At 38.3% G+C, this 21,361-nt stretch overlaps 1 protein-coding gene across 2 annotated transcripts in view; it reads left to right on the top strand.

The window, feature by feature from the left end:
* Positions 1-21,361, top strand: part of hipk2 (homeodomain interacting protein kinase 2) — a 93,920-nt gene that overhangs the window by 9,809 nt on the left and 62,750 nt on the right. For both annotated transcript variants that reach the window (XM_079873439.1, XM_079873440.1), the window contains exon 2: positions 14,686-15,823. In XM_079873439.1, coding sequence (XP_079729565.1) covers positions 14,686-15,823 — 1,138 coding nt within the window. The remainder of the gene's footprint in view (positions 1-14,685; positions 15,824-21,361) is intronic.

Raw genomic sequence — 21,361 nt, forward strand, 5'->3', positions numbered from 1 at the left:
ACAGCCAGAACAGAGCTGGGAGAGTCTGCCCCATTTTTTGATGTGCGCCTGGAGGAGAGAGAAAGGGACACTGGCGCCCCGACAGACCAGAGCGCTCTTAAGAGCCGGAGACGAACGGCCCCATTGCCCCTTAATGAGCTCTGCTCGAAAACCCATCACGCTCACTCACAGGTCTTCTTTGTCAAGAAAGCTTGATCAGTAAAGGGTAGACTCTAGTCAACCAAGCAAGGCTCTGATTGGCAACTATTTTAAACTAATCTTGACTTCTAAGAGATCCATTTTTGCAAGTTTTTTTTCTCTTTAATTGAAAGTTCTCTTTGAATTTGCAGCAAAGGGAAGGTTGTAAAAGAGTGTAAAATGCATAGTTTAACCAAAATATGAAAATTCTGTCATTTACTCAGCTTCATGTCATTCCAAACCTGTATGATTTTCTTTTTTATGTGTGGAACACATAAGAAGATATAAAATGTCTGTTTTTGTCCATGAAATAAGTCATCCTGTAAATTCAGTATTTAGTCGAGTCATATTCATACATTGCTTTAATGCCATTTTAGCTTATGAAAATAATATTTTAGTTGACAAGAAACCAAATATTGAGACATTTTATATAGTAGCCTACTTTAGCAGAATCATTATACTGTTTAAAGGTTTGGTGTCAGAAAGATTTTAATAATTTTTTAGAAAGAATTTTCTTTTGCTCATCAAGGCTGAATTTATTTGATCAGAAATAAAGCCAAACTGTTTTCTGTTTTTAATATATTTTAAAGTGTAATTTATTCCTGTGAGGGCAAATTTTCTGCTTAATTATTCCAGTCACATGATCCTTCAGAAATCATTCTAATATGCTTATTTGGTGCTCAAAAACATTTCTTATTATTATCAATGCTGCAAACAGCTTGATTCTGCTTGATATATTTGTGAAAACGATATTTTTTGAGTAGAAAGTTCATAAGAACAGCATATTTTAGGAAATGGAAACCTTTTGCAACATTGTAAATGTGTTTATGCTCACTTTTGATCCATTTAAAATGTTCTTGTTGAATAAATGTATTCTTTTTTTTAAACAGTATTGTAGATGTATTAACATGAATGTGTTTTTAACAGTAGATTAAAAGTTGTTTTACAATAAAAAAACTTTTTACTCATCTTCGAGTTAGAGAGCATGAAAGATGCGCTTTGGGCCGCTGGTGCGTGACGTATATATGGATTTCACTTTATACACTCTCATTGACCGCACTCTGAACTGGCCTATCGTTCAACACACACTCGAGAGTGAGAGCAAAAGGGAGGCTGATGATAGATGCGGTATCTTCCATGCTCTCTATCTTCTCCTCTGCTGGGGTGCATCTTGCGGGGCCGATATCTTGGAGGTTAATAATTGAAAGGTTGCTGGTGGGTTGATGGCCGGGTGTAGTTGAGCGTAGGCTGTAACCTTTGTGTGTGAGAGAGACGCCCTCCCCTTTTTTTTTTAAGATCAATGACACATGCGAGCCTGCCCTCCCCTCTTGTGTATCCCATGACCGGTCAGGGTAGATTGACGCTCCCAGAGCCTCTAGAAAACCTCAGTCTCCTTCCTCACTCTTGTCTCCAAGAAAGGCCAAGCTCTGACCTTTTGCTATGAAAGCATGGCCTTTGTCGTTTCTGGGATTGTTGTTTTTACCTTGCAAACTTTATGACCGTGAACAAGAGTGCGAAGGAGAACGAGGTCGAGGTTTCTAGGCAATGGATGGTAGCTGATACAACTGTGGATGAGCGTCAACACTGGGACTCGTTCCCTTGTGGGCTCTGGATCCTGTTTATTTGAGGCTGGACACCTTCTTTCATGTGTTGTCTTTGGTGCCATGGACTGCCTGAATGATTGCTTCTCTCTTTGAGATGTACAACACCAGAATGTCTCAATCTGTGAATTCCTTTGGGGCGGTGCTTCGGGGACATTATAACCTCTAACTCGACTCAGAGACAAGACAAGCCCGTCAATAATGTATATGTCCCCTTTCTACTTTCAGTATGAATGTGAGTCACATGTTGTGGTGTGTGTGTGTATATAACACACAGCGCCTGTCACGTTTAAAGTAGGACCTTAAGGGGCCGGAACACTTAGAATTCAGCTTTGACATTAAAAAAAGAAGACAAGAATGAGGAAACGGAATGTTGTGAAATGTTAGTTTGGAGACTTTTTCTTTTCATTTTTTATTTAACTTTTTTGGCGCCATATATACTGTATTGGTGCCATATCAGTTATTGTCTGGTATTAGAAATTAACATTTATTTTACACTCTCAGAAAAAAAGGTACAAAAGCTGTCACTGGGACAGTACCCTTCAAAAGGGTTCTAATATGTACCATTTAGGTACTAATATGTACACTTTTGGTACCAATATGTACCTTTGAGGGACTAATATCCACTCTTTAGGTACCTTTTGAAAAGGTACCACCACAGTGACAGCTTTTGTACCTTTTTTTCTGAGAGTGTAACGTATTGTGTAAATTTAAATAGTACATGCTCATTTGCCCTTTTTATACATTTAGATTATCTGTTCCATCATCTAATACTCAAAGTTTATCTTTAAAAACACTTTTAATTTAATAAAAGCAATCTTTAGCAAATCTCAGAATCAATATCCATTGCTTAGTTATACTGTAAATGATAATGTTGTGATGCCTAAATCAACTTACGTGCTTACGTTTGTATTAGTTACAACAATAACATCACTTTTATCAGCATTTTAATATCAGAAAAAGTCTGCATGAACATTCTTTTTGTGTTCTGCTGAAGAAAGTCACAGGTTTGGATTTGGAATGACATGAGGGTGAGTAAATGATGACTGAATGTTCATTTTTGGATGGACTATCCCTTTAAGGTGTGTGTTTGTGTGAGGGGCAGTTTGGCACTATGGCCTCAAATGTCTCATGTGGCTGACACTGCTAAGAACATGTTCCTGAACTCTTGCATTTGAGAGGGGAGGATACGTACATAAACACACACACACACACACACACTATAGTTCCATGCCGAAGAGAAAGCATGGAGCGGGTGGGTTGAATGCTTATCACAATCAGACACATGGACAGTGTATGTGTGTGTGTATGTGCTTGTCAGACCTTCACTGGTGTCAGCGCTGATCCGTTCCTACAGCACTGCTCCATGCCAGCCAGGCAGCGCTCAAAAAACAAACAAAAATGCTTTGGAAATCACTATATGGCTTGCCATTGGCTACCTTGAAAACTGATCGGGTCTGACTGGTTCCTTAGCACTTCGGTATGATCTGATCCTGAGAGACTCCCCAGCTCAGATATGTTTTAATGTGTGTTTGTTAATGTGTGTTTGAGAATCTCAGAAGGGTACGCCTCCATGTGTTTGCCCATGCATGAAACAAATGACACAGCCATATCCTCGGTAATGGATTCCACAGCACTACAGGGCCACCCAAATAATGTATGCAATGTGCAACACAAGGAAGATATGGCACAAAACATTCTTTATTGTGTGTTCTGTCTTTGTTTGTTTCATTTCGTATTCCATGCATATTTTCAACAATGAAATGTGGGTTTCCTGGTCAGCTAATCGGTCTTACAGAACATTCTATTTACATTTTAGAAGCTTTCCATCCATCCATCCATTCTCCAAACTGCTTATCATTTGTAGGGTCGTGGATATTGTACTTATCTGTGTTTGTCCAAACTTAAAAATATGTATGTGTGCTACTTTATGATTTTTTTTGAGATCATGTTGGATTTACCCAAGATTAGTGTTGATATAATTGAACGGTCATCAGGTTTTGTGTGGTTCTGGTTTTCATCAGCCAAGGATCAGGTATTTAGGGGCTTTCTCATTTTTAGGCTCTTAGTTTATGGGCAGAGCATGTTGTTTGTTTGGATCTGACTAAGTACATTGTTCTTTTACAAGTTGAGTCACATGACTCTAATGAAGCTGTGAGTCAGAGAAGGTTCAGTCTCAAACGGTTATTTAAATTGAATCAAGACACTTTCTTCAACCAGGCCATGGCCCATATCATAGTTCAAAAGATTTATACAGATTAAAAAAAAAAAATCCATTAAAAAGGAGTTAATTAAGGATTTTTTGGTAGAAGTGAAATACTGAATTTGACTGATTTTAATACTTTTAAAAATGATTTTAGAAATAGATGTGGAGAAGAATAGAGGACAAAAAGTTGGGGACAACGCAGAGAGGTTCAAAACAGAGGAAGTCTGTCAAATTTACTCTTAACGAGTAATGAAAACGATATTAAGAGATGCAATTAAAAAATAATGCTATTATGATTTGTGCCTTAACTGAATGATTGTTAAAAATAAATATATATGGGGGAAATCAATAAATATGCGTGTTTATTCAGCTCTTTTGAAGGTAATTAAAGAAAAACATGTAAAAAATTCTCTGGCTTTTATCATTTTGATTAGCTTTTGTAGAAAGGTCATAAAGGCAAAACAAAATGATGGCCCATGTATAAACTCATTCATCATCTTTTAGCTAAACCTAATTAATTTGCCTAGTCAGACTCTGATGGAGTCATGGATTACATTATTTTAAAACCTATTGTTGTTCACTGTGTGTATACGTGTTCCTGTTTTGTTCTTTTGTTCTGTCCAGGACTGTAATTTCATTCTTGCCTCCCCAGAAAATGTCAACCCTTTCAGTAATCAGATTACTCATAGTTTATGGCTTTTGCAGAGGTATTAATATGTTGTATATGTTGTTCACTTATCACTACCGTCAGTGGCTGGCAGGACTCCAGGCTTTGTTTATGGAGCTCTCAGCACCGCTGGTCTACAGAACATCATTTGTGACTCAAAGTCAACATGAAACGGCAACTTCGCAAACCATTTAACTTCTGTAATGTGACGTGTGATGAATGAAAAAAGATAACTTTATTCATATCCATCCATGATATGTGGTTAAAAAAGAAACAAGAGGGCTTGGTAACACTATATTTTACAGTGTCCTTGTTGCATGTTATTACTACATTAATAACTATAAATTATGTAATGAATAATTGACGACGGGCTATTGAATTATTAGAAAAATAATGCACACCTTAGGTGGTAATGCGGTCACGAAGCAAAGCGGAGCTGTTCCACCTTGGGTGTGCATTATTTTTCAATAATTCATCTGCCCGGACAAAATTATTCTGCCTACTACGGTAACCACACCTCAAGACATTGTTCAGATGATGTATTTTTAAGATGTTTGTTCTAAAATGCTCTTTTGTGTAGGACTAATTAGAGAGAGAGAGAGAGAGAGAGAGAGAGAGAGAGAGAGAGAGAGAGAGAGAGAGAGAGAGAGAGAGAGAGAGAGAGAGAGAGAGAGAGAGAGAGAGAGAGAGAGAGAGAGAGAGAGAGAGAGAGAGAGAGAGAGAGAGAGAGAGAGAGAGAGAGAGAGAGAGAGAGAGAGAGAGAGAGAATCTGAATCTGAATCTGTGCTTCTCTCAACAGTGTTTGGCACCAGCGTCTCTACTAATAGTGAAATTGTACGTTTAACTTACTGCTCCAAGAACAGCGCTGTTATTACCTCGTTGGTCAGGAATGTCTTGTAGATTTTAAATTGTTAATCTACTTTACTGATAAACGCGTCAAAGCAGAGCTGACAACGCGTTTATGTTTGAGTGTGTGTTTGTACTGTATGTGAAAAATTGCGCACCTTAGAATGTTCATCAACCAATCAGATTCAAGCATTCAACAGCCCCGTAGTATAAGCGTAATTACAGGCAACTAACCCTAAACCAAACCCTAATCCTAACCTCACCCTATAGTAAGTACATTTAGTTAATTGATACTCAGTACTTAAATGTATAATTACACTGCAACAATGACACCTTAAAATAAAGTGTAACCGAGGGCTTGAAAAGGAAAGTTATTAGTCTTTTCTTTTCAGTGGAATTACATGTACTAATAAGTAGTTACTAATAAGACCAGGAATGTAGGGTAGTAAATAGCAAGTAAATTGGGTCACTTTTGAGTGAATTAAAGGGGACATATTCTACACTATTGTACCATTATTTATCCCCCCACCAAAACGTGAGAATTTTCCACCCTCTCTATGCGCATTAAGATTAAACAGACTGTGCCTTTAAGACTTCTATCTGTAAATGACCTCGGTTATGATTGTCTAACCTTTATGCACCAGCATATGGTGGTCCAAGTTGCTATATACTGATTGTCTGTTGATATGTAAACATAGATGGTCATATGATGAGGTACTGAAGGTTACATTAGGTGCCTCTATTATTATTATTACCTTTAATGTAGTGTGTAATAAAGCTGTTGGTGAATATAAAAGGTCGGCAAAGTTTCAAAAATCAAAGTGCACGACAAATGGAGTTATTGTTATAACAAATGTGTGTAATGCCAGCCAATGATCTTCATTGGCTTCCCTCGCAAACAACGTCTATTTTGACCCGCTGAAAGAATTGGGCTTGTGTTGTCGACATGTCGAGAAAACGTTGTTTTCTGCGCTGCGAAATCAAATCCACTTTGCATGCTCTTCCAAAGGATGAGTACATCGGCTGGAATTGATACAGCAAAGCCAACGCCATTGTTAATGTTCGTATCACTGTGTATACAAGTTTTGAGAAAGATCCGGAGCCGAAATTCAGATATGTTAATGTTCGTTTAATTTCTGACATGTGCTGTTAGCGGTAGACCAATCGCAGCAGACTGGGCCATCTGACCAATCAGAGCGGAGTAGGTATTTTAGAAAGGAGGGGTTTAGAGAGACCGAATCCTTTATTAAACGTTTCAGACACAGTGAGAAAAGATACAATGCATATTGTAGGGTACCACCAAAATAAAATTAGGAACCTTTTAAAATAGCTTAATTGGAGCACATTAATATGACTGTGAATACTGAAATAGGTGTTTTGTGAGTATGTAATTCTGTTTTCCATGATATGTCCCCTTTAAGAGTTTAAGTGCCTTCCCATCATTCCATACAAGTTGCCGTAGGGTTGTAGAGGTCGGCCACACACACACATACGCACACTCCCTGGACTGTGATGTATGTGCCGGAAGAAGCAGTCATAATGTATCCTGAAGAACTCGCCTGTGAGGACTTTGGCGTATTAGCCGTGTCTGTTTATCTCTGTGGTATTCTCCAGAACCGTCATTTGTGTTAAGATTATACTTGATGGAAAACACAAACTGAACCAGCGAAATGACAGATGTTCAGAATTCCAGAAAATCACACAAATGCTTTCATGAACTGCTGCTTTTTGTTTAAGGAACGCAATGCGAATGCATTCGTATTTCACGTTGATAACACTTTTGTTCAAATTAAGCTTCTTTTGTTAATTCCCAGGTTGCTTTTAACTTGTTTTGTGGTTGAGAACAGTTGTTTTGTCAGGGTATAGAATCACTTTAGTCAATGGGCGTCACATTTATACGTGCTTCAGCGCCACAGCTGCAGGATGTGCTCTGCCTGTGCGTGTGTTGTCTGCACTATGTGCCTGAATCTTGTTTCATCTGTACCTGGCTTGGCTCTGTGGTTAGACTCTGCCCTGTTACTCAGGTCTTGTTCTTTTGAAGTGCAGCAAAAACCTGCAAAACATACATTCGCAGGCACACACACACACACACACCGCAACAGACAATGACATGGTTTGTTGTTGTACCCAAAGAGTTCCAAATAAGATAAAACAAACCTTTAATCAACATACTTAATGCATGATAAATTCACCGTATCAATGTTTTATTAATGGTGCTGGTAAGTGCTAGTGGGTGGCTGCAGGAGTGTATCGATACTGTTACTGTAATGGTCTGATAACAGGGTTGTACAAATTGCTTCTTATCGTGAACTTGTTCTTAAATGGGTGTCGTCTTAGTTTTAATGCTCTGGAAGAGGACACTGAGTTAGTCAGCTGGTCCTGAAACATGAAAGTGGCTACTGTGAGCTGCCCACGACACTTCAAAAAGAGTTTTTTGGGCCTGATGCTAATAATTTAGTAGGGGAGTTCTCACTATTATATTAGTACATATAGTATTTTATTTATTATATATGATTTAATTTAGTTATTTACAATTTTGTTTATTTTTTTACTTTTTAATATTTATAATATTTATTATTATTATTATTAGTTAGTAGTTATAGTAGTAGCAGCAGTAGTGGTATTTTATTTAGTGCTGTCAATCGATTAAAACAATTAACTAATTAATTGCACATTTTCTGTAATTTATCGGGATTAATCACACCTAACATTACATTTTTCAGTATCTTTTATTTTTAATTATTTATTATTGGTTCTTTTATTTGTTAATTATTCTATTTATTTATACATTTATGTATTATATTTTTTTATTAATTGTTATGTTTCATTGACTATTATTATTGTTAGTAGATGTAGTCACAATTCATTGTTTTACTAACTGTAAAAGATAACCATTGATTTTAGGGCTGTCAAACGATTAATCGCGATTAATCGCATCCAAAATAAAAGTTTGTGTTTACATAATATATGTGTGTGTATGGTGTATAATTATTTTCTGTATATAAATACACACACATGCATGTATATATTTAAGAAATATTTGCATGTATATACTGTGTATATATATTTATATAATATATAATTTATATTATATATAAATATTTTATATATAAATAACACATTTTTCTTAAATATATATGCATGTGTGTGTATTTATATATAGAAAATAATTATACTCCATACACACACATATATTATGTAAACACAAACTTTTATTTGGGATGCGATTAATCGTTTGACAGCCCTAATTGATTTGTATTACTATTATTAGTAGTATTTAATGTATTATTGAATTTTTATTTATTATTTTCTATTATTTATATTTTTATTGTGTTTTACTCTGACATTATTTTTATTATTATTATTAGTAGTAGTATTTATTTATTAAAATTGTTTTATTTATTCTGTTTATATATGTATTTATTATATTTGTATTAACTGTTATGCTTTACTACAAGTAGTAGTATTTAAATTCATTATTTTATTATATATTTTTATTTTTTATTTTTTATTTATTTATTAAAATGTGTTAACTTGTAAGTTTTACTGACATAAATCTACATCGAAATATTAAACTTGTTGCTGTGCAAGAACAATGTGCATTTTCATAAGGGCTCCCTTAAGGTTTCCCTGAAGAAGCTTAGTAAACGCAGTTATCTCGCAAACTCCCATGATGCTCTCTCCATATGTCATCTATAACCTCTTCTAAACATATGGCTTCCTCTATTCTCACACACAGCCTTAATAAGCAGTCACTAACAGGCTGGTTGGAGAGGTCATAAAGCCTGTGTGTGACAGTGTGTGTTATTTGTTTGTCTTTCTCTGAGGCCGTCAGAACACATGTCAATGGCTTTAGCTGCTCTCAGCCCCAGCTGTTCTAGTTGTCCTGCTCACTAACAAAGCCGTCCTGACTAAATAGCACACAAACACCCCACTAATGGGTCAAGTTAGGGCGTACTGTGCACGTGTGCGTCTATGTCCCACTTCTTACTGCACGATCCATATCCATTTCACCCATTGCTCAGAGGTTGCTCTGTCATAGCTCAGGATTCCTGGAGGTCTCAGATGTTTCTCCTAAAATTTTGTGGGAAACATGTGTTGACATACAGTAAGCGCCTAAATCTGACTATCCTTCTGTCCGTCTGACTATTGATCTATCATTATATCGCTCTCTCTTTATACTTCTGTTAGTTTTATCAATCGTTCTGCATATCTGCAAACAAAACTTAAACTAAAATTATAACTGAATAAAAAAAGTGAGTGTCTTTTTCTTAATAAAAATCTCATGAGACATTGCAAAAAGTCTCAGTTTTGTCTCAATGCTGTCTTTGACGGAGATATAAAAGAGATCAGATTTTGTTTCCAAACGGGCAGGTCTGTGCCAAGCGTAAGCGCGCAGCTTGCGTCTGCATGCACATATTTATCTGATTCACGAACACCATAATAGAGCTCAGCTAGTAAAACATTAGCGCTAAGTGGTAATGCTTTATTTATGTTGTGCTCGTGTGTGTCTGTAGCTGCCTCTCTGTTTCGTTCCATAAATAGGTTTAGATGTGATGGCTAAATGAGGACTGGGTGGTCAATATCCTGCAGCATATGCTGTTTGTGAGCGTCTCTCTCTCTATCTGCCTCTCCCTCTGGAGATCTTGTGGTTGGAGGAGATGAGCAAGACCAGAGAGCTCTACATTCAGGCTGAGAAATAAACAGCCTAAGCAATGCTCCTGTGAGCGGTGTGTCTCGTTTCCTGCTGGCACTCTTCCTATCTTCACACACTGCACGAAATCTGCGCTCCCAGCCTCTCAGAGCTCTCTGAAGTGCGCTGGCCCTGCTCTGCTCTGGAGGTGAGAGATACACCGTGTTATGAATCGAGACAATAGCCAGAGGTTTCCTGCTCTCACTCTCTGTGGAACTACAGGGTTTTATTAGACGATGTTTGAGAGAGGAAGGAGTGGATGCTAGTTAGATTTGGGAGGAAGGAGATATTTTAGATATAGATATGTTTCATTATTCTTTTATAAAAATGTAAAATATTGTTTTGAATTATTATGAGTGATTAATGTTGTTGTGCGTACAATTATTTGTCATCTCAGGAAAGCACAAAAAAACAATGCCTGAGGATAGGAGAGGATAGGAGAGGAAAGAAAGAAGTGACGTGCAGAGGGAGGTCAGCAGAGAGATTGTTTGATTGCGAGAGCGTCGGGAGACGGCAGAAGGGATTGAGTGGCAAAATAAATGGAGGATTGGAGAGCTTGAAAAGATCAGTACAGACCTGGAGAAACATGATACTAGGAGAGCTTAAAATTGAGTGGATATCATAGAAAGGCAGGTAGCAAAGGACTTGGAAACATGTAAGAAACATGTTTTTTGAAGACATGCAAGAAAAGCAGAAAATATGATAGGCTTCCTGTGCTTCCTCCCCCCTGATGGTATGCTACAGTGGGCATCGCTCGGAGCCACAGGGGATAATGCTTTGTCTAGACAAGCGGAGGTCAATTCATTAACCACTGATTTCTTCCCTGGACATTTTTTCCAAATGCCTGGATCGCACAGAGACAAAGCAAACCTCTGTAGGACATGGTCCTTTGTTTGCATTCAACCCTTAGGCCTGATAGCAGACAGATTTTACATGTTTATATATGTATATGTGTATATATTTGTTTATTTTTTGCATTTTCTTAATCCTATTTCCGTAAAAGAGTTAACAAGCTTAAAGTTTGGACTGTTGCCTGTATTTAATCCTTGGTCTCTTCATTCCTTCAAAGAAAAAAGTAGATTATCCAACCTTGGACAAACGGAGTAATAGTTCATCCTGTTATAAACTGACCATTAGCATTTTAACACGTTGCTTGTGTAGAGCAGATGAATAACCCCTTTGGTATGCTCGGTGGCAGTGCATTAAACCGGCCTGCTCTGTGTGAGGTATATGCTGAAAGCTGACTGGCACTACGGAAAGCATTCCAGCATTGTAAATATGAAACAATGGACCAGACCGGTTGTATTCACACTGCAGAGTTCAGAAATTCATGTAAACTTTACCCGTTGAGTTTTTCTATATCAGTTCATAAACATCATTGTCAGGATGGTAGTCGTCTCTCGGCTGTAAACGCTTGAACTGGTCTCGCATTGAACAGCTGCAGAGTTACTGAAGTTGAATGGGAATAAATGCATTGTTGTTTGAAGAAAACATTCTGACCATTTGAACTCTCTTGAAATGAAATGACTGCAGAGTGAGTTACAACATGTCTGTGTTCGAAACTGGGTTGTGCAAAATACTGGTGAATCCATCCATCCATTTGTCAGTCCGTCCGTCATTCTATTGTTCTATCGTTCCATCTATATTCTACTCTATTGTATCTATTGTTCTACTCAAACTTGTTTTTTTAAAACCTTTTTTCCAAAACTTTGGAATCTTGACAAACTTTGCTTTTATTGTTCAATTTCCATTCATCATAATTCTACTGAATTGGAATTTAAAAGGCATTCTAAATTCAGTTCTCAATAGCACACAGCCTTGGTGCAAAGTCAGGTTAGGATTTAGACGTCCAGTTTGGTTTCTACCATGTGACATGTCCAGAGTATAGCATGGCGAGACATAGATTTTAAGGTACTATGTAGGGCCGGATTGGATTAAATCGGCAAAAACAAACGCGATGAGCCGTGATGAGTTAGAAGAGCTGCGTGGTTTAGTAATCTGAACGTGTCAGATGCCCGCGAGACTAGATTACCACTGACGCAAAGGATTCCTGGTTTGTTCCATCTGTGGGGAATTTATTACTTTCCGAACTCCGTCCCCACCTCTGACAAACACACATACTAACACACAGAGCCACTGACCATGAACAAATAATTTTTACGTAAAGACCTGGCAAAGAAAAGCGTAATCCAAGGAGTGACATCTGGCCTAGATTATGGGATTAACATAGGGCCCTTGCTCCTAATAGCAATAGCGGATGTCCTTCATTACTTGCTCCATCAACAAATTGCCAGTGAGGTCCTATTTATTTTCAATTTAAATTACAAAGTTAATATACTTTATATCATATTGTAGTCTATATACAGTAGGTTCTGTGGTAAATAGATTATGTATTTGGTATATTCAATATATTTGATATATGAAATGCAAAGATTATAGGATCTGCAGTCCAGGCTGTTTTGGTTGAAGCTATAGATTATGGATAGTGCATTATGTAATATAGGTTAGAAGGGATTTATGGTATAAAAGCTATGGATTGTGTAGGATATACAGTGTATGCAGTATGGACTGTATTGTCAGTGTTTCATCAATTTTTATGGATTGTGTAGGATATACAGTGTATGCAGTATGGACTGTATGGTCAGTGTTTCATCAACTTTTAAAGCCCAAGAATCCCTGGGCTTTAAAGCTAAAGCCAGATGACTATTAAAAATATTCAATGGCACTGTCAAATGTAAAAGGTAAAGTAGAAGGAGGAAAGGTGGTTCGAAAAGTAAAAGAAGGTAGAGAAACAGAAAGGTAATTTTGAAACTGTAACTGTAAAGAATTATAACAATAATGAAGTGTTCATGTAAAGTTTCCTGTGTATGTTTCCTGTCTTGGGAATTTTCTTGCGTCAAGGAATTTCTCAAACCAAATGAGATTCATTATCTGCTTGTAAGATGAGACCGCAAAGGAAAAAGTAATTATTCTTATAGATATTCATTTTGTATGGAAACATTGGAGATCCATTGTATATTTAAAATTCTTTGCGGAGAGGGATAGAGATATTCTAGATAGCTTTGGTTGTGCTGTCAAGATTTGTGAAAAATGTTACTAACCCTCATGTCATTCGAAACCTTTTTGCTGTTGTTTTTTCCATGGAACATAGTTTTTACAATGACATTACATAGTAAACATGACTATGGTCCTAAAAGGTAAAAAAAGTATAATTTAAGCAGACAGACTGAATATAAGATGACAGTCCCTTTGAACTGTTTCTGTAAGTTGTTAATTGCTGAAAATCTGCCTCTTTAAAATGAACTTTTTGTGCATTTCAGTAGCAGTTTAGGTGTGAACTGATATACATATGTGGCGTGAAATGCACACTGAAGGAACCTTTTTATTTCCTAGTGCGCTAATTCATGCCACTTTGGAGATTCTGTAAATAGTGCATTACAGCGTGCTCTGCATGTAATCCTCTCTCGAATGTAATCATTATTTTAGCACTACAAACAGCGCCGTTCATGAGGGCTATTTCTGGACCGTTGTTTGCTTGGAGAAGCGTCGTCTGTTCTGAAGCTCAGAGAGTTCCCAGAAGCCCAAATCCCGCTCTGTTCTGCTTATGTTGTTTTGTTTTGAGGATCTGATGTTGAGATGTTATTCAGATGTTTCAGGTTCAGGTGCTTTTTCTTTTTCAAATGCCTCTGGAAAAGTGATGTGCATCTCCCTGAGGTAAACGGTGCAATGTGTTGCATGCATGTTTTTTTGTTTTGTTTTTGGGAGGAAATTGCAATCATTCTTTGAGACTCATGCAAATGGCCCTGGGTTTGACATGGTCTCTGCCTTTTTGGTGGTCCTTGCATAGCACATTGCTTTTACAGAAATCCTAGAGGGCCAGTAAAGAATCAATATTTTCATCTCATACATTAATATAGCATTTTGGGCCAATTCACTTCAGATTTGCACTGTGTCTATAGTGAATGAATAGTAAGGTTCATGTTTCTTTTGGGTTTTTTTTATTTAAAAAAATTATATATTTCTACAGACTAAACCAAACCTAAAAGAAAACATTTAGCATTTTTGTATTTGAACTTAAATCACCAAAAAGATATTTTGTCAAGGACAAGGTTAGCCAAAAAAAAAAAAAGAAAAAAAGCCTACATTTGCAACAGGAGCAATCAAACCATGAATGTTATTGGAAAATACACATTTCAAGATTTTTTTCTCACCATGTGGATTCATTTTATGCAAAATGTCCATAAATGTATACAGTTGAATCAGTCCAGGTGCTGCCCTGAAGCTGACTCTATCAACTTTAGTTTCAAGTCTGAACACTGCTGAGCAATCAGAGCGAGTGTGCAAGGTATTTGTGCAACGGCTATTTTATAAGTTAGCATCTGGACTCTGACTCTATTAAACTGGCCTGCCGTGACCTGTAGGATTTTTATTTAAAGCTTATGCTCGAGTTTCAATCCACGTTTCACATTCCCTCTCTCTCTCTCTCGTTATTCAGGTATGGCCTCGCAAGTGCAAGTCTTCTCCCCTCACACTCTCCAGTCAAGTGCCTTCTTTAGCGTGAAGAAACTGAAGGTGGAGCAGAGTTGCAACTGGGATATGACAGGGTACGGCACGCACAGCAAGGTCTACAGTCAGAACAGCAAGCAGAGTGTCTCAGTCGCACCAGTGGGCATCAACGCCGCCAGTCTCCAGGTCTCCAACTCTTCCTTGTCCTACGAACAGGCCCTCCTCTTCCCGGCCGGCTCGGGGCACATCGTGGTGGCCTCGGCCAGCAGCACATCTGGGGCGGCTGGTCAACTGTTGGGCAGCACCGGTAGTAGTGGAAGCAGCAGCGGAGGCCACAATCTGACGCGCCGCAGCACCGTCAGTCTGCTGGACACGTACCAGCGATGCGGGCTTAAGCGGAAAAGCGAGGAGCTGGACAACAACGGCAGCGGGAGCAGCGTGCACGTTGTTGAAGAGCAGCAGCCGCCCGCAACCATGATCCAGAACAACACGCAAAGCGGGGCCACCGTTGCGACGGCGACTGCCTCCACCACAGCAACGTCCAAGAACAGTGGCGCCAACAGCGAGGGCGACTACCAGCTCTTGCAGCATGAGGTGCTTTGCTCCATGACCAACACCTACGAGGTGCTGGAGTTCCTGGGTCGAGGGACGTTCGGGCAGGTGGTGAAGTGCTGGAAACGCGGCACCAGCGAGATCGTGGCCATCAAGATCCTCAAGAACCACCCCTCGTATGCGAGGCAGGGTCAGATCGAAGTGAGCATACTGGCTCGGCTGAGCACGGAGAGCGCGGATGACTACAACTTCGTTCGAGCGTACGAGTGCTTCCAGCACAAGAACCACACGTGCCTGGTCTTCGAGATGTTGGAGCAGAACCTGTACGACTTCCTTAAGCAGAACAAGTTCAGTCCGTTGCCGCTCAAGTACATCCGACCGATCCTGCAGCAGGTGGCCACTGCCCTCATGAAGCTCAAGAGCCTGGGACTGATCCACGCCGACTTGAAACCTGAGAACATCATGCTTGTTGACCCAGCCCGCCAACCCTACAGAGTCAAGGTCATCGACTTTGGCTCTGCTAGTCACGTCTCCAAAGCGGTGTGCTCTACCTACCTGCAGTCTAGATACTATAGGTAAGGCGCTAATGTTGTCATGCTCTTGCTGATGTCTGTGCGAGCAGGGTGCACGGATGGCGTATGGAAATACATATGCTGACAGGCAGGTAGGACATTGTATTCGGACCGAATGCAATGATTGGATGAACATTTTTGGTCCTGAGACTTACACAGATGATGCATGTACATTTTTAAATATTTAGACCACTTCTATTATTGACTGCTATCAGGATGTGAAGAGAGTTTCGACCAGAATAACAAATTATGAAAAATATTGCCTACAGTTAACCGCATCCGCCATTTTGAAATTGTTCTTTGACCCGGATTTGACTAAATAATTTGACTTTTTGACTCGTTTTCCAGTAAAACAAGAAAAGTTTACTTGAGAAGCAACACAAGGTATTAGGCCAGATTTACCAAACAGGGCAAATTAGCGCCCAAAATGAAAATTTTGTCACCATTTACTCACCCTAAAGTTGTTCCAAACCTGTATGAGTTTTTTTCTTCTGTTCAACACAAAATATGATACTTTAAAGAATGTTGGTAATCAAACAGTTGATGATAGCCATTGACTTCCATAGTAGGAAAAAAAATCCTATGGAAGTCAATGGCTACCATCAACTGTCTGGTTACCAACATTCTTTAAAATATAATATTTTGTCTGGCGGATGTTTAACCATGCAGAACAACTTTTTTGGTACTGATATCACTCAAAGTGTCCCGTCTCACAGTTTTCCATAATTTTTCTATTTGCCTTTTTAAATCGTTTGGCTCTCGTGGCCTTATAACAATACCAACGAGTCAACTTGCACAGCAAAAAAATCCTATTCTTAATAAGTTTTTGTCTTCTTTTCCAGTTATCTAACAGTGAAATGTACTTGAGAAGCAGCACTGCATAAGATACCAAGACATGTTTTCAGAGAATGTATCTTTAATACAAGTGTATTTCATCTTACTACTGTTTTTAAGCATATGAAAACACACTTGTATTCAAAATACAATCTGTGAAAATATCTTTAAAATATTAATACCTTATGCAGTGTTGCTTATTAAAGTACATAACTAACGATAATTCATTTTTACAGTGTGTTGTATGTCATTCAGGTATTGTTCGCCTACTGTATCATGATATAGGCTATCCTATGACTTTGAACATTTTGCATACTGTGTAGTAAGGAAGTGTGCATATTCCGTTTTCTCCTGGTGGTATGTTAAAAATCTCCAGTACTTCCTCAACACGTGCGTTTAGAGGGGGTCATAAAATCAATGGCTCACTGAGAACCTGATTCCTTATCTTTTTCTATGTGAAATAACACATGTTGTGTTCTGCTTTGAAGATTAAAATAGTCTGTTTACTATGTTTTACAGCATGGTATAGCTACATGGTGGCAGCACCTGGGAGATATTTGCAGCTGATTATTATTTATTATTTAATTATTATTTGCTTCCATACTTTCCTCTTTTAGAGTTCCTTGTACAAAAAAGCAGTATATTATGCTTTTGAATAAAGAAATGCAGCATCAGGTTGACTGTAAACAGGGGGCCAGTTTCATTTCGGTTCACTTCCCTCCTCCCAACCCGAATCCAGTGCTCTCATCGCTACCAACCAACTCCCTAGGGATGAAGAGATGGGGTCACCGTCAGTTCCCCGGCAATACTTCCCTGTAATCCACACCAGAGCGCCAACATTAGAAACAGATGCCTCACTTAAAAGCTGCTTATTTTTTTTTTCAGCCAACTCTTTCATTTACCTATAGCCTTGTTTGGGTTTCACGGGCCAGATTGAGCCGTTTTGTGTAGACTTAGACCTGGTTCACACAGAAGCTTGCTATGTTGGATTGCCTCTGGTAGGCCGACAGTAGGTTAGGTTAGGTGGATGACCAAACAGCCACCCTAAAAGAAATCAAACATAGAGTAATGAGTCAGTCCAAGCGCTGCCAGATGTGTTACGTTTAGTATGCCACCGGCATAGTTACTAAATGAGGGCAGATAGGCTATCGTTTGAGTTTTGCGAATGCTTTGATGCTTGTAAAGGCAACCGGCCACTTGGTCATGTTTGGGAAATTGCTGAAGTGTGTGGAAACTATCAACAATTGTGTTGACTGCTCCCTTCTTTTTTTCCCAGCTGTGCTGATGTAATCGGTTTGCACGTAGAGAAAGATCTGAGATCAAAATAGACCGAAAACAGCATGCTTTTGACTCAAGGTCACTGTAAATGAGAATTGAATTTTAGTTTGGTGGTGACAAACAGTTGTAGCAGGATGTACAAATAATCCGCATAAACTTTTTTTCAGACTCCTGAACGCACCATTTGTCCTTTGATCCTCATCAAGAAAACATCTTCTAAAGAATACATCTATTTAGGGAAAGCATGTTCTGATAGAGTATATTTGCCCATGTGCATTAATTGAGTGTGTGTCAGTGATGAGTTAAATGTGAAGAGTGGTACGGAAGCTTAATTTTGTGTCCTCTTTCTATATGGGAGTTCACATACAAGATGATCCCCTAATTTCCTCCCAGCTAGAAAGAAGAGGGGGAAAATGCTGACTATGAACAGAGTCGCATCAGCCCTCAGCCTTGTACATCTGGAGTGAGAGAGAATAAAACATAGCAAGCACTATTAATACTGTGCATATTTAGTGTTAGGGATTTGTTCAAATCCTTAAGCCTTATGTAAAACTTTGGTGCATAACCATTTGATTTTATACAATTGACATTATTTTGAAATGATAATACACTGCAAAAAAACTTATTTTTGACTTGTATTTCTGCCTTATTTGTAAATTATCTGAAAAAAAAAACATCTAAAAACAATTTAAAACAAGATACATTTACTTGAGAGGCATCTTTGCATAAAATACTTATCTTAGGTTTTTTTTGAGAATGCATCTTTAAAATTAGTTTATTTCATCTTATTGCACTTACAGTTTTGCCCTTATTTTAAGTACAAATGAAAAAAAGTGAAAAAGACTTTGCAAGACAAGATACTGGTGTATGAAAAGTCTAAATATCTTGCTTCTCAAGTACATTTAGCTTATTTAAGGATATATATATATAATTATATATATATATATATATATATAGTTTCGGAAGGGGAGATATATATAGATCTCCCCTTCCGAAACTATATATTTGTTTTCATAATATACAGAAAAAGAAATCCCTCAAGTTTGCATTGAAAGAGGGGCCAAGCCATGTCTAGAGACTTGGGTGTGTGCTCTTTTGACTTTTAAAGTAAGCATCACCTAGCAACCACCCAGGACACCATAGCAACCATGCTAAAAATCACTCAGAGCTCTTTAGGAACCACATAGCAATGCCCTGGCAAACACTAATTGCTCTGTATATTTTATCTTAGATTATGTTTCTTAATTTATCCACTTTGTTTCAGGTTGCAAGAATGTTTGGGTGCAACGACCCAAAAACCCTTGCAACCGCATAGCAACACCTTAGCAACAGCCACGTGCATGTGCATTTGTCCTCGAGGTTCCCCCCACACAACAGGATTACTGACAGATCATAAATATTTAACATGTACAGCAGATTCAATCACTCTTAACACACCTCACACCACAGGAAAATCTGATAAGATAATCTGTAGAACCATCAAGATAATCGTGACTTTACCTAGGATTGTCGGAAGGGGAGAATTGGCCAAAATCGTCCCCATTGTCTTATAGTGTGTGTGGGTCCTCTTCAGAAAACAAAAAATCTATATTTAGTGATGCATTTAGTTCATGCATGCAGTATTGATTGCAGATCTGTTGTAGGTGGTCTATAATTATCATTGCATCGACGTGTTGCATTTTTGTGCTGAAAGCTTCAAGATACCTCGGTCAGACAGACATCAGCCTAATGTTAACTGGCTCTCACCTCATTTTTCAGTAACAGGACACACGCAGAAATGTAGCCAGCAGCGACCCACCTGTAGAGGCCTCCCACGGAGATATATAGCCCTGGGAGAGGATCACACTGTTCTTGGAACGCTCTGACTGTTTAATACAGGCTTCTGTTGAAACGGGGGGGCTTCTGTCTGTCTCACATGGGGAAATCATAAAATGGAAAAGAGAGAAAGATTGTGGTTTTCTGAAAGGATCATCAGCTGACACTATTCTAAATGGCTGCTGCTAGTGAATCTGCAGTGTGACGAGACATCATATCTGTGTGGATATTTTCAAAGATACTCCCTGCTGGCTTAAAGGTGAAGTGTGTGAGTTTTCTTTTTTTTTTTCTTACCTATTTTTGTTTTAGTATGCTGAAAAGTGGAAAGTTTGAAAAGTGTGAATCAGTTCACAAAAACGGTGTGAACATCTATTTCATGAATTGGATTGAATTGCTGACTGATTGAATTGCAAATCATTGTGATGAACTGGTTAAACCATTTCACAAAAATGGTCTGGACAAACTGAATCACTGAGAATCATTTATTACAAAAAAATACAAAATAAATTTAGGTTATAAACTGTTATTTTAGTGTTATTTTTATACTTAATATAAAAACACCTTATATTAATATTTTCAATGAATGATTCAATTAAATAAATTTTAATTTAAGTTTTAGTAATTTCATAATTGTATTCATTTTTAATATTTCTATTTAGCTTTTTTTGTAATTTTAGAACTTCAATTTAGGCTTATTTTAAATAAGTTAAATTACGTTTTTAAAAAAATCTGCTTGTTTTAAATTAACAGTGTTTTGTTTGACCCATGAACCCACGAGCTGGGGGAAGTGACCTGTATGTCCAACCAATGGAAGACGGAGGGAGTGTTTGGGAAACCTTTTTAAAAGGTCATTACTGGTATCTTTGCAATTCCATTTAGTGATGAAGAAATTTCACACTTCACCTTTAATGCATAACAAGGCCACAAACCTTTCTATGAGAGGAAAAGAACAGTAATCACTCCTGTGTCTCTCAGTCTGTCTGGATTTATTACATCTGGACTGTTGATGAGAACGGATGAATGAGAGGAGATTAAAACCAGCTTTTATCATTAAACCTCACGAAAAACTTGAGAATTAAGGCTAACCCTTGCTAAAGGTTACCAAACGTTTCTATCGAAGGCAGGGGCTTTCAACAGAACTGTTATATAAAGACATGCTTCTTCATGCATCTTCCATTCTGTTCCCTGCAGTTATTTGTTTTGGCAGTGCTTTTAAATCTTAGGGACAATTACCCGCGACCTTCGATAGGACAGGATGCACAAAATGTTCCCTTTGCATATTTTTAACTAAAGCTTCCATCAGCCCTCCCCTTCTTGTAACTTCGCTTCCTAAAAGGCTCCTCTTAAGATGCCATCAGCTGTAAAAGTGATTGTGGAAGGCAGGGAGGACTCTCAGCAGGAAATTTCCAAAGTCTCAGCAGCTTGCCGATGGCTTTGGTGTCATTCTCCTACTTGCAAACACCCCGTGAAAGCTTCCACAAGCGGATGTCAGCACTGGCAAGGCAGACTCTATCAGCTGTTCTTCATATCTTTACTGACGCTGCTCAACGCAAACCCACAGTCTGTCGGTTCTGCTGTTATTTGATCCATTGAACACAAATGTTCGTGGTGTAT

Source organism: Squalius cephalus, assembly GCF_949319135.1.
Source record: "Squalius cephalus genome assembly, chromosome: 6".
Lineage (NCBI taxonomy): Eukaryota > Metazoa > Chordata > Actinopteri > Cypriniformes > Leuciscidae > Squalius > Squalius cephalus.